The 26,811-nt window shown below is 42.5% G+C and overlaps 1 protein-coding gene across 3 annotated transcripts; it reads left to right on the top strand.

The window, feature by feature from the left end:
* The first annotated feature begins 1,951 nt into the window (after positions 1 to 1,951).
* CUNH1orf198 (chromosome unknown C1orf198 homolog) lies at positions 1,952 to 23,628 on the top strand. 3 transcript variants are annotated; one of them, XM_062641724.1, is made up of 4 exons: positions 1,952 to 2,355; positions 9,876 to 9,926; positions 18,735 to 19,286; positions 21,191 to 23,628. In XM_062641724.1, the coding sequence occupies exons 1-4, from the start codon at positions 2,029 to 2,031 to the stop codon at positions 21,245 to 21,247; spliced, it is 987 nt and encodes a 328-aa protein (XP_062497708.1). In that variant the 5' UTR covers positions 1,952 to 2,028; the 3' UTR covers positions 21,248 to 23,628. The 3 variants fall into 3 exon arrangements, with proteins under 3 accessions (XP_062497708.1, XP_062497707.1, XP_062497709.1); XM_062641723.1 differs by having other exon boundaries at positions 1,952 to 2,376; XM_062641725.1 differs by lacking the exon at positions 9,876 to 9,926 and having other exon boundaries at positions 1,952 to 2,376.
* The last annotated feature ends 3,183 nt before the right edge of the window (positions 23,629 to 26,811 follow it).

Below are 26,811 nucleotides of genomic sequence, written 5' to 3'. Positions count from 1 at the left end.
AACATTAAAGAGAGTGAGGAAGAAAAATAGGCTAAGCAATGAGAGCCCTTTAATCTGAACCTCAATATGTGTGCAACTTTAATTTGAAGATGATAAAAATTCCCATGCAACTACCGAGGACAAAAGACAAAATAGATTTAGTCTCGGATAAATCTTGTGAAATAGTTACCAGTCTTTGGAAAGCTTGCTTTGGTTTTGTGTCCCTCTGGAGACTTTGGAGGTCTCTTGGGAATTTGGCAGAACATTTGCTGAGGTACCATACACAAAATTAGGAGAGCATTTGTACAGTGAGTGAGGAGCTGTCAGGAAGAGAGCAAGAGGGTTGTGGGGTGCCAGGCAAGCTAAGGTTGGTAGTGCAGTTTCCCAATGAAATTTGCAGAAAGGGAATGTTAATAAAATGGGGCTCAGAATAGCAAGTAGGGAGAAGTCAGCAATTGAAAGTACCCAAAATGGATTTTATTGAATAAAATTTCTTCTCAAGTATTTTGGTATTTGGAAATTACAAGTTCCCAAGTTTGGATAATACAAGTTGAAACCAATAAACTCTGCTTTTTTTTTTTTTTTTTTTCTCTCTGGATGGCTGGGGAAAGGTGCAGGGAAACCCCTGCATGTGCCAGGAAAGAGAGTCAGTAATTTTTCACGCTGTCACACAGTGCTGATGGGCTGCCCTCTGCACTACGGGTGTAATGGGGAGTTCTGATGGATGACTCCAGTCATGCATGGTCAGTAAAGATGACTTCATACAGCACCAACCATGGAGCACCGCCAGCAGAGCGTGCAGGGTGCTGGAGCTAAGGTTGATTTAACACAGCATCTCCCTGTAATGCATTAGTCGGAAAAACAGAGAAAAGAGTTAAGGCTAAGCAGACCCTGCTTTTGACACAACCTGGTCACAACACTGGTAACTACATTTCAGGAAGTTGGAACGGTTTGGCAATGAAACAATCTTTTAACATGTTGGTGTTATGCCGTGATTATTCTTCACCAATGGCTTTCTACCCCCATTCTTCTAATTCATTGAACAGTTGTAAGAAAGCATTATTCTTGCTGCAGCACATCAAAGACCAAATAATCCAGTTATTTCAGCCTGCATGGAATCTGCTTTACCCATACAACTGATGCCTGCTCCATGGACTTGTTATGCTTGGGCTGCAACTTTTTTATGTAACAAAATAACACAGAGGCTTTGGACCAATTTGCTGCTCAACCTGTTGAATTGGGTGAAATAGCCTGTCCCAGACATGGCTTTGAGCTATAAGAGGGTAGACTTAGATTAGGTATTAGGAAGAAATTCTTTCCCATGATGGAGATGAAGCACTGGGACAGGGTGCCCAGAGAAGCTGTGGCTGCCCCATCCCTGGCAGTGTTGAAAGCCAGGTTTGACAGGGTTTTGAGCAACCTGGTCTAGCAGATGTCCCTGCCCATGGCAGGGGGGTTGGAGCTAGATGATCTACACTGTCCTTTCCAACCTAAACCATTCTGTGATTCTGACAGGAGCTGCTGGACCTTTTATCACGCTAAGAAACAACCAAAACTTATTTAGGAGGTGGGGAAGGCAAGTTCTCTGCTCCGGGGCTGAGCTGCCGGCTGCGGCAAGTGATTTCCTAGTGCTCCTGGCCCCGGCAGTGTGCGAATACAGCTGCTCGCCTCCTCTGGGCAGGAGCACTGAGGGCCGACCTAGTCAGCCCTCGCTACCGACGGCAGCTACAACGCAGCCGGGTCGGGAGGCGGCTTCTCTCTCCTCCGCCGCCAGCGGGGAGGCAGAAAGGCCTCGCCCCTCGCCCAGGAGCGCGGGGCGGCCGCTGCCGCGGAGGGGACCGGCAAGGGCTGCCGCCGGCGCTGGGCGTGCGGGAGGCGGGGTGCGCGGGGCGGTGGCTGGCCTTCATAGGGATCGAGGGGAGGCGGTGTCTGCAGCAGGGAAGGGGAGGGAGGAGGCGGGGCCCATTCCCATTCCCATTCCTATTCCTATTCCCGCCGTGCGAGCGCGCCCGGCTCGGTGCGTGCGGGGCTGGCGGCGGTGGGGTGGCCATGGCTTCCATGGCGGCGGCGATCGCCGCCTCCCGCACGGCCGTGATGAACGGCAACCGGCCGCTGGACGAGCGGGAGCGCAAGCGGTTCAGCTACTTCTCCTCGCTGAGCCCCATGGCGCGCAAGATCATGGCGGAGAAGGAGCGGATCCGCGAGCGCTACGGGCCGGAGTGGGAGCGGCTGCCGCCCCGCCAGCAGGACGAGATCATCGACAAGTGCCTGGTGGAGCCGCACATCCAGGCCCGCTACGCCGCGCACCGCGGGGCCGCCCGGCCCGCCGCGCAGCCAGCCTCCTACCCCAGCCTCCGCCTCAGCACGGGCCAGAAGGTGGTGCACTTCGGCGACGAGGTACCGCCGCGGCGGGGGAAGGGGCGCCGGGGTCCGCCCTCGCGTCTCAGCGGCCGAGCGGGGGCCGCGGGCACCAGCCGGGCGCGGCCAGGAGCGGGGTCCGCTATGGCGGAGCCTGGGGGCGGGGGACGCTCCACAGCCCCGGCGCCGCCGCACGGGCGGCTTCGCGGCTGGTTCTGTTCGCGTGTGCCGCCGCGGCAGGCTGAGGGGAGGGACAGGGACAGGGAGAGGGAGAGGGTGAGCGCGTTTGTAGGCGCTGGCACCGGGGGGAGTTGCTTGGTGATGGGACTGATCTCTTTCCCGACTCCACGGCGGTGCAGGAGGGTGGGATGTTAACACCCTAAGGGAGGGACTTGGTCAGACCAGACCGCAAGAGCAAGGAAGGCACCAAATCTGAGGAGTTTTTCTGTGATCAGCAGAAGTGACTTTAAAGTGGGCTTTGTGAAACGCAGACTTACAGAAGGGTACGGTACCAGCTCCTCCGAAAGCAGGGCACGGCCGTGGCTAGCTCTGGGAATAGTCCCTTGCTGAAAATGGGCTGTAGGGAATGTTTACATTGAATTAACTCTCTTCCTTTTTGCTTCTAATTTTAGACTCAGTTAAAAATATAACACTGAAAACATTCTTGACACCTTAGAAAAATATAGCCTGTTCCATGTCACATGCCAGGAAAAACAAGGGTGTGGAAAGATGGCAAAAAGTATGAATTTTGAAGGTTCTGAGAGCCATCTGTCTAATGGCAAAGCATGGCAGCCCTCCTAGAAACCTGTAGTAATAAGGGTACCTCATCCAGAGCGGTGGGTCATGTTAGCGAGTGTGATCCCTTGAAGAGGAGGGTCTAACAATGCTTGCAAAGACCTGACGGTGCTCTTCAGATGCTGTCTTTCTTATCCTGCATATGAGATTTCCTTTGTTTTCTTTTCTTTTACATCTTGGTATGATTGCAGAGCCAGTATCTTTCACTATGCTCATATAGTATCTAAAAGTGACCTACCGTTAATTAACTTACATGGCTTCTACCAGAAAAAAACAAGTATCTGCTTCTGCATTTGTGATCATCAATTTAAAAAGAACAGTGCTGCTTTTGGTTTCCTCACCAATATCCTTTGCTGTGGGATTTGCAAGAAGCATTTGAAGCACATAGATACTTGGCATCGTGGTTCCAACCAGCTTTGTGCTACAAGACTGCTGCCTGTGTTTCACCTGTCAGGAAAGTGTGACGATGCACACATCACACCTAGAGTCAGAGAACAATATGGTCAAGCTCAGTTTTGTTTACTCTGTGATACTAGAAATTCTGGGTAAATATTTGCTAGTAATAGACCATAACTCCAGGTGAAAAAGAGGTATAGAAGGATGTAAGACAGTGAATGTGATTGTGCAAGCAGTATTTGAAAGAAAACCTAAACAATTAAGTTAGTTGTGGAAGTCCGTGACTATGGGAAGTACATATGGTCAGCTTTCCCAGTCTCAGACAGCTCTGCTGTGCTTTCTGCTTTGAATTATGTGGATCTGGAAGGAAAGTAAGCATGTTGTAGGTTGTTGTGCTGCGCTGTATGGAAATAATGATTTCCTGCTTGACGAAACAGCTAGAGATCCCATCTGAAATTTGGCAAGTTGTTTTCTTTCCCCTCTTCCCCCAAAATATGGCTATGATACAGATAATGTTGCTGTTAACATTTCTGTAGTCATTAAGCAAACAAAGCATGGTTCATAAAAATGCTTGATGCAGAGTGTTTAATTTTGGAAGCAACTGCCTCTACTGACTTCCTCCTTAGCTTCCAAGCTGAAGTTAATATAAATCATATTTCTGAAGAAAAGAGATTCCACTTGTTTTGGCATCCTCCATTTCCATTTTAGTTCTTCCAACTGCACTATTGAGCCTTGGAGCCTTTCCTGGCTCCTCATCTGATAGCTTCCTCTCCCCTTGCTCCCTTGCTGGCATTCGACCTGATTGTTGGACATTTGCCCTGGCTCACTCATTGTTTCTCCTTGTCCTGCTGTTACAGAACCACTGCGGCTGCTCTCTTGCCATTTCAGTTCAACTTTCCAGGCTTGCAAATGCTTCACCTACAGAGCTTTATGATTGTGCTGTCTTCTGGTATGACAGCTTACTGAGCTGTAATGCTGCTGTCTTGCGAGATGTAACGGCTGCACACATCATGGTCACCCCAGCCTGTGCTCAGGGCAATTAGGTTGGTCCTGGCTGCTGTTCCTGTCTCATGGTGAATGGCAGGGAGATGGAGAATAGTCTGTGTACCTTAGAATCACTTGTTGATGTTGCAGTGCTTTCAGTGTGTGTGTATTGGTCTGATGATGTTCTTGCTGACACCTGCTCCAAAAGCTTCATGTTTCCAGCCACGGCTCATCTTCCCTGTTAACTGATGTTGAAATCTGTAGTGATCTACCTGTGCTTGCTTAAGCATGGAAAGTTGATACCTTTCACCTTGTGTTCTCTGGAGGACTTGGCAGAAAACAAAACAAGGATGAATGCTGAAGATACTGATTTACCCATCCATGACTCTCACCATTCCAATCCCATTTTCATGCATGTGATCACTTTGATAAACTGGTCCAGAGGATATCTGTAGTTGTCTTCTACCTCTGGACAATTGGCTCTTTCTCGCTCCCACCATTTCCCATATGTCTTTTCTAACACCAAGCTCATCTCCTGAACTTGTAAACCAGGACTGTAAGTTCTCAAACTGTAAGCATCGCTTACATTTTCAAAACACCTTTCAGTATGGTGGCTGTGTGGGAAGGCGGTGATGGAAAATAGATGTGCAGTAACAGGACCATGGCATCCTATAGCCATGATCCAGTCATTTCGTCATGATTGAGCACTGCAGCACCATGTGTGACTCTTAGCAAATGCCTGGTCTCAGCTGAGTGCCACTGCTCCTTCTCTTATCTTCACTGCAGCATTGCTAGACATGGAGTTAGTAACTGAAGCTGTACATGCACTGTGAATGCAGTTCCAAAAGAGGATTGGTACCAGGACACCAGAGCTGCCTTTTTAGACATCTTGCTGTCAAAAACGTTGAAGATATTTTAAAAAGTCACAAAAAGCCTGATGAAAGAAGTGGAAGTACAGGAATGGGGCTCCCTGATTCCCCAGATGACATTTCTCTCTCAAGCACAGTTGGGTGGCACCCAATTCACTTGGCATCTACCTGTGTGCACCATGCTGTCAATGCTGAGGTAGCACGCAAGAGCTAACACCAGCCATTATGTGTCCACTGTTGGCCTCACAGTGTCAAGTTATATATATCTAGTATAAATGGGCTATTTTTGGAATACACCATAAATTATGAGCCATCACGAAATGAATAAGTGGAAAACCAGCAGTGTGTGAGAGGCTACCACCTGTAGTAGGCTCTGTAGTGGTCAGCTTTTGTTAAGTGTCTGATTTGATATTACTTGATGCCACTGAATTCTCCGTGTTTAGTTCAGTGAAAGGTAGTTTAGATATTCAGTTTACAACAAGTTCTCACTATTCTCTTAATACTGTCCCCCTATTGACAAGTGTGTGGCATACACATGGATTTAAGTTCTGATTTTCCTTTTTTTTTTGGAAGTGATATTGAGTATTTGAGTGGTACTCAGCAGCTCAAAGGATTTGACTTGAAATAACTACACTTTTAATTGACGAAAATGCCACGTGCATTAGTAAGTAGTAAACATGTGGAGGAAAGAGAGTTTGGTTAGCTTCATTCATCATCTTTTAACAGGGAAGCTTGACTTGCCTACCCAAAGGCAGGTAGGGTATTTGTGTTGCTTAGCCTTAAGAACTTTGGCACCAAGCCAAAAGATCAACCCTTTTATCTCTTACTTAAAAATGCTTTAAAGCAACAGATATTCAATATAGCAAGAATGTTTATGTTGGGACTTGCAGATTATAGACTTGTGCTTTAAAAAAAAACCCAGAAAATGAAGGGCAGCTTTTTGAGCACAGTCAAACCCCAATAACCAGCAAGTCTTGTTCTACTAACACCTCTAAGATGCATTTGTTGGCAGGTTTGTGACTACCTGGTTACTGTCCCCTGCTCTGAGCAACAGTCATGTCAGATACACTGGCACGTTTCTACCAGTGTCTTCCATTTTGAAATTCAGATGCTCTTTTGCAGCAAGCTGCCTACATATAGCAAATGTAATTTGTGATTCTTTTTTAGATACTCTGCAGCTGGTTATTGAAATCAAGTGTATGACCGGATTTTTGCTTCTCTTTCTCCTTTCTTTTTCCAGCTATGAAATATTTTGCATGAGGCCCCGTTTCTTACAAATAAATTCTTTAGCACTGGTGAACAAAAGTTTGTTTATTTGCCTTCTTTCTAGAAGAAGGCTTTGTTGTATGCTGAAACAACAGCTGACCAGATATGGATCTCTTCTAATGTGGGTTGATGAGAAATGGCCTTGAAGCTTTTTTCTCTAAAATTTCCACTCGTAATTTACTTCTGTGAATATTGAAATGGTTGATGCCTTTGCTCCCGTTTTCTTCAAGCGTGAGAGAACTTGTTTATTCAACAGAAAGCAAAGTTATTTCTCAGATTTTGTTGGTGATAAACATGAGTGAGGCACATCAGTCAGGAAACTGTTGAACTGTGTGGTTCTCCTGCTTCTCGTTTGGTCCTCTGCATGTCCTGTGTGTGAGAGCACAAGAGATGGAAGGATGGAAGCCACAAATTTCCTTCCCTTCCTTAGCAATGGACAAAATCTGACAACTGTCTCCATCCTAGCTTCAAGTATGTTTCAGATAACCACAGACATCAACTCCTTGAAGCTTTGTATCCTCAAACTATGTCTTATCCTATTTTATCCTTTGCTAGATCCCATGGAAGGTCTCTTGAATGTGGGCAAAGCTCCTCTGTCTTACTGGCTCTGAGGTGTGCTGGGCCATGCAGGCTGAGATACAATGAGACATCTTTTAAGAAGTAAAATCTATGGTCCTTTTCTTTCGTGGAACTGTTCCTGCCTAACAAGTATCTACTACTTCCCTCTATTGAAATAATCTATGAATGTCTTAGATTTTGTCTCTGACAAAAACTTTTTAACAACTGGTACCAAAATACCATTAATTCATTTCAGGAGCTATTTGTCTGTCTAAGCTGGAGGTTGAGGTTACAAGTTGAGGTGCCAACAAGTGCAATGGCGTTGAGAAGACATCAGATTCTATGAAGTGGGAAGCTGACTTCAGCTTTGTCCTGTGGGGAGTGACGTATCCTGGTGCATGGCAACCTCATACCTTCACTCTGCCTTTCCCATGCTTGTTTTCTACCCATCTGAGGGCAGCCTTTTGTCAGCAGGGCTTGCTCACAGCAGTAGTGTTGTCACTGAGTTGAGGATATGCAGGGAGAGTTGGGGGAATAGGTGTCCCTCCTAAGTGCTGTCTACGATTGCCTCAAATACAGGAAAATAAAGAACTGGCTGTCTGAGATGCAGGATGAGGATTGTCTTGGCTTGCTCCCAGATTTAAAACTGGTCCACAGCTGGTTTGCATGTCCTGTAAATGGCAGGAAGTCAGAGCTTCCTTTGAACTCCTTAGATAAAACCCACTGACATGTGTACATGCCTGGAGCTTTAAGGTGCTTTGACGGTGTGAAGGAGTGTTACACTGATTGCTGGACTTCATTTCTGTTCTTTACTGCTGTGAGTGAAGTCAAGTACTGATTTGTCCAGACCCCATATGGACAGAAGGGTTGCAGTCCTACCTTGTGTGTGTGACTCAGTCCTGTGGCTGGGCTCTCCATTCTCTCTTCCCTCCTGAACTTTGATTACTGTCATGTGTGCTTCAGAAATGAAGTGCCAGCTCCACCATTTTCAGAGGCAGAAGATGCAGTCCTAAAACGATTTTGGAATAATTTGATGCTCACATGCTGCAAGGCGTCCCACCTAAGTGGTGTGGTGTTCCCATGCGGTCAGTAGCACTCCACAGTGCAAATACTTACAGAACACATACTAAAAAGCAGACATTTATTCCCTTTGTTTCCCTGAAATGTTAATAAATATGAGCATCTATTTCCTGGAATTAAGAGAACCTCGTATTACACTTGTGTTCTTGACAGAAATTTCCTGTACCAGATTTCCTTTTTGGCCAGAATGTGTGGTCCAGCAGAGCCCAGGCCTTTCCTTTTAGATGATCTCCATCAGCTCAGTTCTTTTTAAGAGCATGGGATCACGCTCCTATATACCACAAATACTGTGCTGCTAGAAACCCTGTTTCACAGATGAGTAATAGTTGGAGAATGACACATTTTCATGTTCAGGAGGTGGTTTCAGACACTTCTAACTGTGATTTCATCACCCTTGGCCAGCAAAATCTGTCAAGGTGGTAAAGTAAGAGATGGCAGATCAGGAGAATGCTATCAGATGTGTGAGAAATGTATTTCTATAAAGGCAGAGGTCAGAAACAAGAGAAGAACAGTCTGGTAAAATGTGAGATTCCTGAGTTAGCTTAAAACATGGTCTAGTTCTGTTATTCTCTGAAGAGCAAGAGTGTGAAACAAGCACTGCAAGTCTTATTCTGTCCTCTCCATCCCTGTACATAGTTACTTCCAGCCTTTCTCTTTCCATTTGCTGTTCTGACTCCTGTTCTTCCCTGAAGCACTGGGATGTCCAAGCCATGGTATGGAGAGGGCAACTCATTACCTCTGCCAGCTTGAACATCCAATGTACAAACGAGTCTGATCCACCACTAGGAATAGAAGTGTGATCATTTTGTTGCAAATCTTGAACAAATGTGAACAGCAATTATTTATTTGTTGATTTTTCACCCCTTCTTTTTTTGATGTGGGTCATGTGTATTCCTGGAAGGCACACTGTGTGTGAAGAGATTGTTAAAATTTCTCCAATTCAGATTATTTCTGAAAAAAAATAGCTTCTTAAGAGAAGCTATTTCAGATTGGGATTTTGCTCTGAACATGGTGTGGTTCTTTCAACAGCACTGAATACTTCAGAGTGATTGTCATTGAAATGGTGTAATGATGTGTCTTGTCAGGGCTGGATCCAGCTGTGGCGTGGCCTGATGGACGCACAGCTGTTGCACTGCCACATGACTGTGTGGTTGCACATGTGTTTTGGTCTGTGAAGGGGCGGAAATGGGACTTTATTTTCCTAAGGCCTCTGCTGCTCTTGTTATTTCTGTCCCTGTGTGTTGCCAATGGCTACCAAAGAAAATGCCTAGTAGAAAACTGGAAATATAATGCATTTTTAAAGCTATTTATAGAGAAGCTGTTTCAAGAGGTTTAGACCACCTCAAACCTTCATGTATTTTGCAGGTTAAATTGGTATACTAACTGATAATCTTCCCTTCAGAGAACTTGCTTTCAGTCAGTCTTAAAATATAGTCGGTGCTCTCTATAAGTAGTGCTTCCATCTTTTAGCCAGTTCTGTGGTAATGGTTGTTATGCTTCCAGCAGTGCAATGTAATTTCATTTGTATGATGCTTCTGAGCAGGTAAAGCTGCTCTTCTAATTTTTAGTCATTCTTGAATTTTATTTCAGGATATAACTTGGCAAGATGAACACTCAGCTCCATTCTCCTGGGAAACAAAGGTAAATACACAGCAATTTTATTTTTAATGTTGATTTGTTATTTTGTACTTACACTGTCTTCATTTTGAGACTTGACGGAATAACGTCACCTTTATTCTGTGAGAGCTGTGCAAAGTGACCATCCTGCAAATGAAACAGGACTGGTGTCTTTGATTTACAACAACAGAAACACAAAATGTACTTCACGGACCAGTGTTCTGGCCTCAAGTGCAGGTGTAATACTGATTCATTACAAAATTACTTTTTTTTTGTTGTTGTGAACTTCTTAAACGACTTTCCATATTTAACAACACCGGTGTCTCAGATACTGTATAAATATAACTGCATTTCACTTCTGACATCAGGAGTAAAGTAGCTAGGAAATGGGGTGAGAAAGTACACATAACTAATAACTTCATTGCATTCTTTGTTAAAGCCTTGTCTTCAGCTTTTTGTTACATGCTAGAATGTAATAAAACCTGTTAAGCCCGGGGATATTCTAGAATTGTGTTATTTCTTCTCCAAAAAATAATGAAATAAAGTATTTTTCTATGGTGGGTTGGTTTGGGGTTTCATCCCTCTCTTCCCCCCTGTACCTCTGGTGTTTTGTTAAAAGCATTGTTTATGATAGGATTCTCATAAGGCTAACACAGAGCCAGAGTTATCCATCTTTCTGAACCTGCAGTGTGAGGAAATACAGTAGCACCATGTTTGTAGCTTGAAATCAAGTTTAATTCTTCTTGAAGAAAATCTGGGAGCAAAACCACAGCCTTTCTAAACTGGGTATGGTGGGCATGGTAAGTTTAATCACATTTTAAACACTCTGTTTTCTGGCTTTATCTGCCAGAGAAAGCTGGTTTTCCCCTGTTTCTTCCAGTTTTTGCCCTTGAACTATGTAGATAATCTTGTCTGACCTTATAAATATAATCTTAGCCTAATGCAGAGTAATTATTTGGAAATGCCAGTGAATACTAAATTAATCCAGTTGACCCTAGACGACTTGTCAGCCTTCCCAACTCAAGGTCACTACTGGTACCTAGCACCCCTTCCCTGCTTTTCAGATACTGATTAACCTACAACTTGATGTAACTCTTTGGTCCTTGCAGTCTAGAGTGCTGCAATTTAAGACAAACCAATGCCAGTCTTCCCTTGCATTAAAACCCCCTTACAAGCTGTGGTGACTCAGGAGCCAGTGGAGGGTTTCCTGCAGTGGAAGTCTGGTAGCTCAGGCAAGCCCTCCTGTCTTTCAGGACCCTTAGAAGAAGCCACCACTGTTTTTTACTGTAATACTAAAGAGGTTTTCAGCATTGGTGAAAACTGTCAAGAAAAGAAAAGTAGTGAAAAGAGTGTAGAGCTCACTGACAGTAGGATGAAATAAATCATATGTTGGAGGCAGTAGTGTTGTCTCTCCCTTACTTTTTGGTGCAAACGCTAAAACTCAGTTTTGGGAATGTGATAGCTGTAATCAGACTTCTAGGCTCTGTCTTGATGGGATTTTTCAAGTTCAGAATACATGAACTTCTAGAGATAGTGCTTTGTGTGATGCACTGACCAGTGATCTACGACGAGATGCCTCTGCACTCAAATGGATTTTCTCTTTAATTGATAGTTGTCTTTTCTTTTAAATACTTGTATGTCTAGTGAAGTGTTTTTTAACCAAGCCCGTGGTTTATCCCTTGCTGATTAAGATTTAGTTTTACCTTCTTCCCGGTGTCTCAAAATAAGGGACTGAAATGGATAGGTGCTCTAGTTTCATGCTTCTCTGTAATGAATGGAGGATCACAGAATGATACAGGAACACTTGTGTGACTGATGAGAAAAGTGAGATTGGAGGAGGTTGCTTTAGAAGTAGTTGTTTCAGCTAATCAAGCTGTGCTTCCCTCTTTTTCACTGCTCCCTCCTTGCTGATCAGAGATAAAAGCTATGCCTCAGCTGCAGGTTGAGAAGTTGCATGAGTTTTTCCTCTAGCATTTGTCTGGCTTTACAGGGTGTGTGTTGGTTGGATGGTGTGGGTTCTTCCTATTGTTTTTTCCCCCGTGCCTCATACTGTGTCAGCCTTTTAGCCAAATCCTTCAACTGCTGAGTCTTCCATTTCTAAAGGTGGAGATCCTGCTTTGTGCTTACTCGTTGATCTCTTCCCTGAGTACTTTAATGAGATAATTATGGAAGGCAATTTCTCCATGAAGTACTGGCTGAGGAAAAAGTATCCTTGCCCAATTGGTCCAGCATGGGGAAACAGTGAAGAAACCTGAATGAGCTGTTTAATAAGGTTGATATGTTGTAATGCACGTTCAGTGCCTTGTGAGCCAGATCTGTTCCCACTGTTACTTCAGGCTGTCAGGCTCTTTCCATTCCATGAGCTCTGCCCTGTGATGGGTTATTCTTTCCATAACATTCTTTTCCCCAATCTCCCCTTAATGCAGAGTTTTTGGTTTCATTATTGTTGTGATGGTGAAATTCCTTCATTCTTTTGCAGCTTTGCTTGAATGTGCTCTGGCTTACCCAAGGAAGGGAATGTGGTCTTTTGCCTTCTGATTTTGAAGAGAAGGAGCAAATAGAGAAGTAAATCAGTAAAACCATTAGGCACCTTTTTTTTTGTTTGCTTGTTTGTTTTGACATTGAGACATTTAAAATACAAGTATTTTTAGTAGAAAACTGTAGCACTTCTCAGAAGGAAAACTACTTGGGAAGCAGTGTGTTCTCGTGGCATTGCAAATAAACTAACTTTTTAAAGCTAGAGATTGAATTGGGAGTGATTCGGTTTGTGGGTGGAGCTCTTACGGACATAACATATCTTGAAATATGGGTTACGTTTTTAACAGGAGCTGAAGCCAGATTTATGAACTTAGGGCATTCTATTTATGGCTTCAGGTTTAAGTGAGATGAAAGCTGCCATTTTGGCTGAGTTTAGCCTTTAAGGTTTCTTGGTTTGTTTGAAGTAAAAAGTCAGTGAAACTCGGCACAGACCCCAAGATATAAATGGAAAACAAGACTTGCGCCTGGGTTTGGAAATAAAAATTCTCTGCAACTCTTCCTGAACTCAGAACTTTCTGGTTTTGATGTGTTTAAAAAAAATAAAAATTAGTAGTGGGCGGAAAATATCATTTCAGTCTGCCACCTCAGCTGACATCCTGAATGCACAGAGCAGCATGGGAACAAGCTGCTCATAATTCATGCTCTTAACTGAAATAGGGTTTATTCCAAATGCTTAAAATTGACACATGCACATCCAAAAATTTGTTGGTCTTGATACAGGTAGAATAGTTGTGAAGGCAGCTTTAGAGAGTCCTTTTTGTACTTTTCTCTTTTTAACTTCTGGCTTTTTCCTCCTTGAGCTCTCCTACTTTCAACAGGCCCTCAAATGGTTGTTGAAACCAGAACCGTTTGAGGTTAACAGTGTTTAAAAACAAACGAAACACTAAATGAGAGTGTCAGGCTTCAAATCCCTTCAGTAATCTGTTTGCTGCCTCCCTGTCTGAATTCCTTAATTACATTGTATGGAAGTGAGCTGATGACCATTTAGAAAAGAAAGAAAAAATGTTGCGCTTAGAAAAACTCTGTTTTGCAAACTGTTTCCTTTATCTCAAAGGCTAAATATCCTTCTTTGTACAAGTCCCAGTTGGTTTGGGGCTTTTGTTTGCTGTTGCTTTTTAAATATGAAGAAAGTGGCAGAAAGAATTTATCCCCTCCTTCCTTAGCAGCCTGGTATTAGAAATTTTATTACAAACCATACTTCAGTGTGATTATTTTAATCAAGCTGGCATAAATGGCAGTGCTTCCTTGGAAGGAAAGAGGAGTGATGCCTGAGGTTTTGGGGTTTTCCTTCACGTTTTGATCTAGACTACAGACGTTTAAACAGTGCTCTACGATTGCTGTTGACTGTTAGTTCTTGAGCAAAAGAAACCCCTAACTTGTGGTAATAGTAGCTGTGTTCAGGGTTTATTTTAATCTTCATTGCCAGATGTTCTCAGCTAAGGATTCAGTTACCTGCATCAGTCTTTAGACAGTTTATGAGCCTAAACCCATGCACATACCCGATACTGTCAGTATGAGTTTGCTCAGGCTAACCAGTGATAGTGGCAGACTAGACTGCTGGTCTCACCACCAAAGAGCAGATCATTAAATTCCCTCTGATGCTCCATACTATATACCTTTGGTGTTGTCTTCCTGTGTGGATGAAAATTACTTAAGATTGGTTTTGAGTGCTTTGCTCTGGTTTTGCCCTCACAATTGGTCTCTGCTGACCTAAGGATTTCTTTCTGACTCTCAGGAGATCCTGAAAACACCCACAGTGTGCACAGGAAAGAAAGCAAAAGCTGCAGCTGCTTTGGGTCCCATATTTATTTTGGTTTTGTCCATTCAGCAAAGCAAAGTCATCTTCTAAATCACTTTAAACTTGGCTTTCTTACCTCTGCATATCAGGCTGTGCTTAAAACAAGTTGCTTTTGACAGTGGTTTTGTAGTCTTTGTCTCAACGATTTGGATTTTTCAGGCTGCCAAGCAAAACAATTTGCTTTGGCTGTGTTGGCTTGACTGCTTAGTAAAATACTACACATTCCTGGTAAGTGAATAAGATACTTAAAAAAAACACCAACAAAACCCAAAAAAGCAAGCTCCTGGGTTCTTTGTGGTCCTCTTGTTTTTAATATAAACTTAGGAACTGAGTCCTGATTTTATACATTATTATTAAATCATTTAGTTCTTAGTGTGTGGTGCTTCTCTTTTAGAATACATGGTTTCCCATGAGTATGTACAGCCAGTATTATGATTTGGTGGATTATTCCTGCCTTGAGAATGAAGTTATGTCTGAATTTTTTGATCCAATAAATAGAATTCCTGAGTGCCATAATACCATCTTTTAAGGAAAGATGGACACAGAACTTCCTAAACCCCACAATGTGTAATATTACTTATACTTATTAGACAGAAAGACGATCTAGAACCTAGTCATCCTTTATTTTAACCCTTGGAATGGTTTGGGACCAGAGAGATGAGACTGAAAAGAACAGACTCCTAGGTTTGTCCCCCCACCCCCCTTAGTATGTTGAGAATGACTTTCTCATGCAATATCTTGAAAATGCTACTGCTGTTAATGGCTTTTATTTGAATTCTGATAACTTTTAAAAATTACAGTTGGGATTGTACTGTCCTGTCCGTAAAGTTGCAAGGCTTTCTGGGCTGAACAGTTCCCAGAAATATAAATGGTGGGAAAAAAAGTATTTGTATTTAATTCTTTAGTTGGGGAATTAACAGTACAGAAACTGCAGCTCGTTCATTCAGTGTCATACAAAATCAGTGAAAGCAGCTGGAGGCCGAAACCCTATCCCAAACTCTGCCTAAATGACTATTCACTTTTGACGATGAGATCTTACCACAGTATAAGCGTTTGATTCCCTGGGGTGGCATCTGGTAGGGTGCCACAAGGGCAGTTCTGCTGCTAAATGCTCAAGTGCACGCAACACATCTCACAGCAGTTCTGTCTCTGCCTGAGAAAAGCAAATGTGTGGTAATGCCACCATAAGTTTGATGGGGGCCAGGAGAGATGTGCATCAAGATATTCTAATGACTGGGTGGCTAAGGGCAAAGGAAATGTTTTTTTTTTGGGTGGAACTGTCTTTAAAAAGTCACCTTTCCCCCCCCCTGCTGACCCAGTCAATTGTCAATTTGCAATCTGATGTAAGAAACTGAAAGCAGAACACTAATTAAACTTGGATTTCTAATGCCTAGTGACTTGTTAGAATGTACAGTATTACTCATGACTTAGATGTCAACCTGGGGTATTTCACATGTGGGTCTTCTCCCTCTGTACATGAAATTGTCTCCCTCACTGCTGCTCAGTTGTTGGTTTTGGTTTTTTTTTTTGTTTGTTTTGGTTTTTGGGGGGTATTTATAGTATTTTATTGCTAACTCTGTGACTTGAAAGATACTGCATATTAATAATTTTCTTCCATCAGCTACATTTCATAGGGATTCAGGTGTCTTAAGTAAACTTGAAAGCCGAATAGAAGTATTATGTTGCAAGGAAAACAGGATAACTTGTGACTGGTCCACGGAAGTTCTTGGCTTCTTGAGCTAAATGTTAGAAGCAGAACTGTATATCTGACCTCTTGGGGCTGTATTAACATCACGCTGAGATGCAGTGCTCTCAGAACCTGTCAGGATGGTCTTACCTTCTTTGCTTTCCTTGGGAGAGAAGGCAAACTCCTGAAGAAGTATTTTCATTCCTGTTATTATATGTCAGTTCATGACCTGTTTGATCGCCAAAGCACACTGCGACACAAATATGCAGTCATAAATGTTGAGTTGTCCCGTTTTCTGAAATGGAAAGGTGTACATTATACTGTGATACTGTGATATATCATATTGTTTCCTTTCTAAAAGGACAAAGAGGGCATCATCTCCAGAACATACTCGAGAGTGAGCTGGAAAGGGTACAACTGCCTGAAGTTGTGCTGTAGTGCCACACTGTTCTCTACACTTGAAGCAGTCTGCCACTTCCAGCCAGACCTCTGAGCTGATATTTGGACCCGTACATAACTTAAAACATGACCACGGGCAGTGGCTTTTGCTCCACAGCATCAGAACTTGCCAGGAAGCTTGACTTTGCTTGTCTGTCTTGCTGCCGTTTCTAACTTTTGTTCTAACAGACCCTTACTTCCATTCTATCAGTGTTTTTCCTGGATCTTATTTCCATCACTGTTCTGGTGGATCTGGGGCTGTGATGGCTCCTCTGCCTTCTGGGCACTGACTTTCCCTCTCTCTGTGGCTGGAGGGTGAAGGAATCATATTAGTGAAACTGACTGCTGATGTAGTGGCCTTTAGCTACTGTCATCTCTAATGTGAGTCCTGGGGCAGGCAGCTCAGAGGGAAGACTGTTGAAGGATGGAAAGCAGCACTGTTTTAATTCCTAAATTACAAGGTAGAAGTCTTCCAGGATGGATTCCCGCTCACTCCCCTCTTTGGATACTGGGGAAGTACAGGTTTATTTCATATTGTTGCTTTTTTTTTTAAGCTGGGATTTTTATCAGTTCTGAAGTCTTAAAGCATCTTAACTTCAGGATGGTAAATCTCTATTTTGTAGTATTGCCAAATAAGCTTAGGGAAATAAATCCCTGTATTTTAATATAGGGAATGGCAGTCACTGTAAATAATCCTCAACATCACTGAACCCATAGTTTGTTTACGCAGAATTTATTTAGGGAAAAATATCCTGCTCTTAGTTGTACGTCATGGGTTTTGTTTAAAAAAAATAAAAATTAGAGCACTCAGGTTTTTCCTTCTTGCAGGCAGGGTGGGGGGTTGAGCTGCCTGGTAAGAGTTGCACGTGTCCTTGCACTCACCTTAATTTAGCTGAGCTATAATTACACATCGCTTGTTTATGTTCTGCATCTTTTGATAACAGAGGATATTGTTAATTAAAGCACGGAACTTGGTGCTTCTTTGCCTATAACCCTGGAAAAATATCTAAGGTATCTAATTGTTTAAAGAGGTTGGGTGCTGGTCCCTGAATCAAATTATGTGTCATCAGCTGCTGACTGATTAAAAAAATTGGTTGATAAATAATCAGTTGCTGAGTTAACATTTGCACTTTGATGAGAAGTTTCTGAATATTAAACACTAGGCATGTGAGACCTGCCAGTTCTAGAGTCCCTTTGAACTTAACATGCACAATAACGTAGCACTCAAGATCAAACACTTCCAGTGAAAATGATATGCAACTGGGACTTGTTTTAGACTCAGGCCCGTAGGTGCTTTTGCAGTTTTATTCAGGAAAGGCAAGGTAATGAAGTAAAATGGGGAAAACATCACAAATCTGTAATGAACTTCAGAAGTATTTATTAACTGTTTGCATTTGAAATGTCTTCTGATTTTTTTTTTTTTTCTTTTCAAAAATAAGCAGGTTTTGTTGCTTTATTTTATTTTTTTATAGTTTGTTCCATTTTACAAACACAAGTCTAGCCATTAGATTGTTCTTTTCTGGCCCTTGCTGTGGTGCTGCGCTCCTAAATACAGTCACTCTTACGTGTTCCTCAGAGTGAAATAAGGCTTAACTTTTATTAGCCTAAAGGGGGTCCAGCCAGTTAACAATCAAGGTTACTGAAGTGGTGGTAAGTAAAATGAACATTTTGAAGTACAGTTCGCTTCTGGGTGGCTTTTTCAAGATCTGTATCATGCTCTAAGTGTGGTCGCTTGCTTCCTTGACCTGGTGTTACCTCTCAGAAATGAGTACAGTTATCTGCACTGCAAGGGAAAACAAAACAAGGCTCTGGAATAAGTGAAGAACTGGTCCTGCTGGAGTTGTTTCTTTTCCCTCAGAGGGGCATTAGAATTGTAAAATGCTCTTATCTACCCATACCCGTTACATCTAATCATTTATCTTGGAAGTAGTTAGAGTCTTAACATGTTGCCAACTATTTCAAAGACTGTAATGGAAGATTGCCTTTTAAACTACATTGTAAAGCTTTTTTGCTTTATATTTTCATGTAAAACATCTGTGGCTTTCAAAATTCTATTCAAATGTTTTATGGCTATGTATGCTGTTCACGGCTATCTTGGATGGCATCGGGTAACTCAAATATGATTGCTTTCTCTGCCTCTTATGAACCTGGTCTAGGTCTCTTGCAGTTCAGACTTTTAAGAAGTGTTGTTTTTATGTAGCTACAAAGGTAGACATTTCTGGAGAAAATACATAGCTTTGCTGTGGTATCTGCTATCTGGGAGTTCCTTAGCTGTGGGTAAAGCTGTTTTCTATGTGAGTCAAAATCAGAAGTTCAAAACTGTGTCATTGTGAAGAGCTTTGAAATACTGTATGTCTTTAACCCTGAGCAGAGTCAGATGGAGTTCAGTGTTGCATCTCTGTCCATACAAGAACAAGGTGGTGCCCAGTTGCAAAATGAACAGAGGCAGCCTGTTAAAGCAGCACCTGGTGTCCAAGTCCCTAAATCTTCTCAGGCCAATAAGACCCCTGGCTCTGATGGGTTGATAGCATCCAGAAAAGAAGAGGAGTCCTCTTTCTGGAAGATAAATGCAGAGCGCTCAAAGTTTGAAGGACACAAGTCTGAGTTTCAGTCCCTCACTCCCAGCCAGATCAAGTCCATGGAGAAAGGAGAGAAACCCCTTCCCTCTTTCTACAGACAAGAGTCTGCTCCAAAGGAGGTGGCAAAAGCTGAGAAGCCCAGTGTAACTAAACCAGAGAAGTCTGTTGCCCCCAGCCTACCTTCTGTATCTCTTGAATGGGAGAAACCTCGACCCGCTCAACTCCCTACTAGTCCTCTAGATGACTTCTTTCTTCCTGATCCACCACAGGACCTGGCATCTTCTAGGACAAACAAGGAAGATCCTGATGGTACTATACTTACAGATCCGCAAATGCCTGGACAGGTAAGGACTGCTATATCCACGGTCATTAGATTTAAAAACTTTAAATCTAAGCATTACATTTTTAAAAAACTAAAAAGCATATGAAAATCTGACAAGGCTGCTCTAGAAGATTAGGAACTCTGTAAAGCATTAAACCATAGCTAAGCTTGCTGGCTTTTTATCCTGCAAATCCAAAGATGCCTATTTAACCAACATGTTAACTGCTATTGTTTGTTTCAGTCAAGTATTCTTCAATGTAATAAAGTGCATAGGATAAAAGCATTTAAATATAATGCCAGAAACACTGACATGGCATCCAGTGGCTAACTGACAGCAAGCTACCTAGCAGTTTTGGGGTAAAGGGCTTGCTGTATCAACTAAAGAGTTTGGGGTTTTGTTTGTTTTTTCTTAAAACAGCAAAACATGGAAAAAAAACTTTAAACTTTAAAAGCAGATAAACTAGAGTCTAGAATACTTCATTGGTACACAGAGCATAGCAATGAATGTTGAAGTAGTTTCTCAGCTCTTTTAAGTGGTAGCCCAACGGCCGCACCCCAGTGCTTTGTCCTAGGCAGCTGTGCTTCTTTCAAATGTGTTTTTTCTCTGAGGTCCGGAATGGAAATGGAATGAGCATCCAGAATTAGCCTTCTTAATGTTTTGGTTGTTTTTTGGTTTTAATAAAAAATAACGTTAAGCAGCTCAATAGCCAACTGAAACTATTTAAAAAGCAAATGCTGATCTGTGAGAAACGAAAAGGAACAACAAGATATGACATTATGAGGCAAAGAAAAGGAAGCGATGTGAAGCCTGAAAACTGTAAACTAGAGGAGTTGTTCTTCAAACAGAGCCGTGCAGTTCTGTTTGGAACCTGTGGCATCACTCTGGCATAAGCCTGACACAGACTTTCAGCATGTCACATAGCTTTTTCTCTCACATTTTCCCAACAGTGGTTGTTTAAATTCCAGAGAAGATGATGTAAGGTCAGATATATGCAGCATGAGGTAAATACTTGCAAGAGAAGTAAGTGGTAGCACTTAGAAGAGGACAGTACTTAAGCCACTTCAGTATTTGGAGCCCTATGTTGGGTTTGTTTTGTTGGTTGTTTTTTTTTTCTCTGAATCTAAGAGATAATGTTTCTTGAGCTGTTTTGCTACAAATTGTGGCCATGGTAATCCTTTAATTTTAGTTAAAGGCTTTGTCATGTTTTCCTACAAATTAATGGTTTGTTACAGTTCTCAATCCTTTGTGAATATTTTCTAGCTAAGTGAAATAGTTTGAGAAGCCTGATTTTATATTTTCTTTTTTCATCCCTGTTGAGAAACAATACTCCCATGTCAAAATGTGAGCAGAGCAGCAGAGAAGATGGCGTGATTGAATTACTGAATTTTCTTCCTTTCTGATTTCTGGATTATCTTCCCTGTTCTGGGGAAGAGAATCCAGAGACTCAGCTGTGTCCCTGGATCACTCTAAATGTCGTGGCTAGAAGTGCAGCACTGCAGGAATGAGCACGTTCTTGGTGGCCTAGTAAATAACTTGTCAACAAAGTTTAAAGGGTGTATAGTTTTTTGGAAACAGCTGGCTGTCATTCCAACAGGCAATCCATTGAATTAGTGATGCTTACATTCTGTGTTTCATTCTCTGCAATTCCCACTGTAGTCTAAATATTGAAACAACATTTTGTCTGCAGACCTTTACAAGAATTTTGGGTTTTATCTGGAATTGTCTTTTTGGTCATTGTGAGTATTTTTCCATGTTTAGCATTTTCCGGTGTAGGTTCTTAGGTATGCTACAGCAAGGTAATGAAATGTTGGCAGACTACATTTTAAACTTTGTTTTGTGGATTGGTAGTCAAGTACTGAGTTTGTAATACTGTAATTAACAACTACATCTTATTTCTTGTCTGTCTTTTCTTTTTTCCCTTGCAGACTAGTACAAGCAATGTTATCTTGAAGACTGGCTTTGATTTTCTAGACAACTGGTAAAATACACTTCAAACTAGATCAGATCAATTTCGGGGAAGGAGTGGAATATTTTGCTCCTTGTACGTTAATTTACTAGCATTTGTGTCTTTTTCTAGAAGTAAATTTCAAACTCTTAAATGTTGCCTTTGTATAAACTTTTGTAATACCATATGCGGTTTTGGTTTTTTAAACAGTGATAGAAGTGTGGTTTCATTTGGGTATTTTTTTAATATCTGTTAAAATTTTTAGTAGCTACTGGATTGAGAGGATGTGAGAAGTTACCATACACATGTTAAAGAAAAACAGATGAGAGTCTCCACGTGCTACAAGTGGAACTGACAGGACCAGATTGCTGTTTTCAATTGAAACCTTGCTGGTATGGCTTGTAAGAGATAGCATAGCACATGCAGTGGTTCCAAATAAGCAAGTAACTCTGTACTTCAGAAAACTAGCAAAAAAGGTATGAAAAAAAGCATACTGATGAATTGCATTGATTTCTATACTTCATTTTGTTTGAAAGTAACTTTTGTACCACTTACTTGAAAACACTTTTCTTTTAAAGAGGGCAAAGGCATTGCCAAAATGATGGATCCAAAGAAGCACTGTGTTTGTACCCTACAAATCTGCTAAAATAACATAAGCGTGTTAGAAAAATGACCTGGGGAAATGACACCTTTTTCTGGTCTTCAGATTAAAGACTTGGGCGTGAGTGGAGTGGAATGGGATAACACCTAAAGAATGGGAGAAGCTATCTTCAGGGAACACAAGCCTAATTATTTCACTGCCTCCTTAGTAGAGCGTAACTCTTTTGTGTCACACTTGTGACAGTAGTGCTGGAAGTACAGCACTGAGAATTGCTGGAGTTTAGATTACCTTTGTGTCAGGCAACCACTATGTTTATGGGAGGTTATAGCAGTATAAGGCTTCTTTGTTTTTTAAGCAGCTTATCGTCTCAAGGACTCATCAACTTTGGTGCTTTTTCCTCCTTGTGGGTACATTCTCTTCAGTGTTCAAGATGTGGGTTACATTTGTTCCTGAGGTGCAGAGACATCTCTAGGTGGCCCTCAGAAGACTTGCCTCCAGTTCTGCTTTTGAATGATCTTTGGTGTTTTAAATGTAAAGAACAAGACTAGCTGTCGTTTGAATCTGTCGTCTCTGAAATGCAGCATGATTTACACACTGACTCTCACTGTGTTTACCTCACCTTGAAGCCTTAATTCCCCCTATGCACAGCTAGTGACTGGTCTGCTCCAATGCCAAAGTTTTGACCTTTCCCTTTACCTCAGCAATAGTCCCATAGTATTTGTTTGGGGTAGAAGGCAAAACACAGGGGTCTAATGGGTCTCATGGGTCCGAGCCAAGGCTATGAAGGTCACCATCTCCTAGACCGTAATTGTGCTATGCTTCTTATGGATTAGCACTTGACATTTGGTTCAGTGCCAGGGGCAGTTAAATGTGCAGAATTGGATGCTGCAGGATTTTCTTCTGCCTGTTACAGGAAGTTTGAGATGTCCTGGAAAAATCCTTGCATCTAAGTGATGTGCTGCTTGTTCTGAACAAGAGCAGGATGTTGATAAACATTAAAACTTACTTGTTGATGAAGGAAAATGCTGTAATCAACCACCAAGCCCAAAACCCCAAGTTTTTCTAGTGTTCTCTTGAAAGGTTTCTTAGCTAATGAGGAAGACTGCCACAGAGTTAAGTGATTCGGTGACCTCCTTATTTATAGACTTACGAAAGCTTCTTTACATCCTTCCTGAGATGTACAAATTCCTGTAACTGGTGGATATTGTCTCTGCATTCAGCAGTTCAGAAAACACTTGCTGTTTCTGCCAGCCTGGGCTTTACTGCGTTTTTTTTGTAGCTGAACATTTTTGGCATTTGCTACAAGCATCCAGCATTAATCCAGCTTAGAACAACTTTAGCACAAATTCTTCAGGTGTGTAATTAGTGTTGATTTACACCTTCTTTTCAAAGCTGACAGATGTTAACCCTGGGGCTTACAGTTACCAGTGAATCTAGTTTGCCATACGCTCAGCTGCTGAAAAGTTGTAAATCGAAGGTGAAGATGCACGTTCTAATCTTGCTTTGATATGGGGAGATCTAAAACCAAAGTCTCCTACTGACATTTTAAACCTCTGCTAAATACCTTAAAGCTTCTTAGGGAAGAACCTGGGCTGCCTGTCGATTCCATCGGCTAACTCGACCCTAATACACATTGGGACCAGCTGGTAGAACATGCTGCAGAACTTTTTACTTATCCTGGTAGGTTTTTCCTGTGCTTTGACAAGAGTTGATGCTCCTTCTTTCTTTAGTATGTTTTTATTAAACATTCTTAAAAAAAAATGTACTTGGTCACATTTTATATTAACAATGTTTTAATAAAGTCACTTTAAATAGAACATTAAAGGCTTTTGTGTTGCTTTGTGTATTGTCCTTTAATTTCTGCTTTCCTCAGTGCCATTCGTGTTGCTTGGGGCATCTTGAATCTGCCTGAGAGTCAGCCAAGAATGATCTGGTCTAGAATTTAGAAACCAAGTTTTTCAGATCTGGAAAAACAAATCAATGCAGCACAGTTGTTTCCCAGGCTTTTAAGTGAGTCTGTTTGTGGAGGTGTCTTTGCTTTATCATTTTATCTGATGGCTGCGGACAGGTAAAGACTAAAATCTATTTGTACTTCACTGTAATAAAGTTAAACCTAATACACACACATGCGCGCACACACACACAATATCTTCAGGTAATTCAAAGCAGTGTCTGGATATAGATTGCAGGAGCAATTTGAAAATGGCATGTCATGGTTTAGCCCCAGGTGGCAACTGAACACTACGCAGCCACTCACGCACTTTCCCCAAGCAGAATGGGGAGAGAATCAGAAGAGTAGAAGTGCAAACATGCATGGGTTGAGATTAAACTAAAGACAGTTTAATAGGGAAAGCAAAAGCCATGAACACAGGCAAAGCAAAGTAAGGAGCTCATTCACCACTTCCCATCAGCAGGCTCGCTGGACTTAGTGCAAAGGACCAGAACTTGGCAATGACAGACTTTCAGGCAGTTTTCCTTTCAGTTGATAGTTACATTATGGGTTTTAAAAGCATGTCACAACAAGGAAGATGCTAGCAGAGGCTACTGGATAAACTCACTTTCTTCCTTTTGCCTTATGCAGCAAGTTATCGAGGTGTAAGAGACTCAAATGTGCACCTACAAGGATAGTTTTCCCTCTGCATGCCCACATTCCCATCTTCCAGAAATACATTTTGAAAAACAACTCCATTTCTTTATACTTGAGCTGAATTTCTACCAACAACTAAAAAGTCATTTGAAGAAGTTGGTTAGGAGAGAATCAACACCCAGTTAAAGGGGTGGTGTTACAACTATATTTAGGATATGGCGTACATGTAGTTTGCTTCAGTCTTCTTTAAGCTCCATCTTAAAAGTCCTCTCATAAAGGCATCTGCGTGCTGTCTCAGCACATGGAGTCAGCAGGTGGCATGACTGAGTGAAGACTTGCAGAGGCAGAGTAGAAAACATGCTGTGGCTGTCTGCCGAAAGGTAGCAATCAATTCACTTATAGTTGCTAAGATTCAAACAGCACAGAAGTGTCTTTGAGACCATGGCTATGGAAAATCACTGTTATTGTCCCCTTTCCACATATGAGCTTTACACCTCAACACATAATAGGACCAGCAGGTTCACAAGGAGGATTTACAGCTTCATCTGACCTCCCACCATATGGGGAGCTTTGACAATACCCTCTAGAGTCAGTGGATGTGAGGTGGGAGAAAATCACAAGATTGGTTTGCACCCCTAACCCAGCAGTTCCCCACTGGTACTGAACTGCAGCCAAAAGATGCTGATCTGGGACCCAGTTTATTCCACCCTGACTGAGCAGGGAAGGAAATCTCAATTCTTGACATTCTTCTTCAACAGACCCTCTGTCCCCTAAAATTGTCTTCCAAGGGCCATGCTCCTTGTTCTCCTCTGTGCTCTTCGCAGTGAAGATGCCAAGGCGCAGGCAGCAGCTCATCCTGCTCCTCACCAGCAACCTGATTTTCCTGCCAGGACAAGTTCCCATGTACAGCACAGCAAAGGTACCTTCTGTTAGGGAGCTGATGGGCTGGACAATCACCTGTTACCCCTTAGCCAGGCTTGGCTGAAGCCTGGCAGACATGTCTCTACTCACCTTCAGCCCAACACATCACTTTTCAAGCTTAGCAGTTTTCATTGAGCATTACTGTGAATTTTTACTCTGAATGTCTTCTGGGGCAGAGGATTCCATTAGGCAACCTCTAAATCACAGCTTCTATCATCAGCTCTGCTGCCTAATGGATGTGAAACTTGGACCTCATACAGGACCAAGATACTGGGCTAAATGCCCTTGGCAGGTCAGGATTTTACTGGGATGCCAACAAGTCAAAAACCATGTAGCTGCCCTGAAAATAGCTTACTGCAGTTTTCCTATAATGCTGGTTTCCAAAATGAACAAGGGAATAAAGGAAAAACAAAATTAGATGGGTGGGGGAGGGAACAAGTCTTCTGTGTGTTTTGGATGGTTCAGTGATTTCAGTGACCAACCAGAGGCTTACACAAGGGCTGGACCTCAGCCCCAGCTTCCCTTGTTACCAAAAGTGGCAAGAGTGCTGGCGACCCTGAAGTTCAGCTGGCTATTCGCCTCCTGGGCTTGTTCTCTGTGGTCCAATAACCAGAGTGAAGGCAGCCTTTGGAAATTTCCAACTTGCAGCTAGATATGAAGTATGTTATGGGGATTGTTTTTTGTTATGAGAAGATGCAGTGCCATGCAGCATTGCAGCAGAGGCGGGAGAAGAAAGAAAGGTGGTGGAAGAAGGAATGATGTTCCTATGGGAGGAGAAGACTCACCACATGGACCCTCTCCACCCTGACATTTCCTTGCTACGTGAGCTGAAGCACTGGCTCCAGTTAGCTTGGTGGCAAACTTGTAGGAAGCCCACGCTTTATGACAGCTGTTTGTTATTAAAGGGTTGACCGAACGTCCTGCTCCGCTTGCCACATTTTTCAGAGCTTACATCTGCCAAGAAGGAAACTTCTGGTGTGTGCCTATAAGATTATGTGTAAAAGAGCCTGCTCTGGCCTGGGTGTTGTACCGAGCCCTTTGGCTTCCACCCCTGTTTGGCCAGAGCACAAATGTCTATGGCCAGTAATTACAGCTTCTTTTTCACTTCTCTGTCCTGGAGAAACTGAGCTGCTGAAGGTGATGGGAGCTCCCACCAGGCTGGCAGCAGTGCCCGCAGTGACCGGTGACTGCTGGAGGGACTGAGCTGCTGCCCAGGGCTGTGCCATTGCCTCCAAGCCCTTCAGCACATCCCATGACCTGCAGCCTCAGACACACTGAGCTGGCTCTGGGAACTGAGTCCAGCACAAGTACCAATAGATGAGAGTTTCTTGGCCTACTGCCCTGCCAGCGCAGGAGTACTGCTTCTTGCTTGTCCTCTGTTTTGTCCTCCCTGGCTCTCATCTCACCGAGAGAATGGTCTTGCTGTCACTGAAGGTCGAACAGCATCCTATCAGCATGAAGATGTAAAGTTGCAAGACATTTTAATAATATA

This window comes from Pezoporus occidentalis, unplaced genomic scaffold (assembly GCF_034315485.1).
Source record: "Pezoporus occidentalis ecotype Australia unplaced genomic scaffold, CSIRO_AGI_Poc_V1 ctg7, whole genome shotgun sequence".
Classification (NCBI taxonomy): domain Eukaryota; kingdom Metazoa; phylum Chordata; class Aves; order Psittaciformes; family Psittacidae; genus Pezoporus; species Pezoporus occidentalis.
Note: the sequence above shows the minus strand (reverse complement) of the source record. Positions and strands in the feature narration are given on the sequence as shown.

Bases quoted from the DNA above. Each gene is read 5' to 3' on its own strand.
- CUNH1orf198 (XM_062641723.1), top strand. From the start codon at position 2,029: ATGGCTTCCATGGCGGCGGCGATCGCCGCCTCCCGCACGGCCGTGATG. The intron at 2,377-9,875 runs GTACCGCCGCGG...ATTTTATTTCAG, and splicing joins TGGTGCACTTCGGCGACGAG to GATATAACTTGGCAAGATGA. The intron at 9,927-18,734 runs GTAAATACACAG...AACCCTGAGCAG, and splicing joins CATTCTCCTGGGAAACAAAG to AGTCAGATGGAGTTCAGTGT.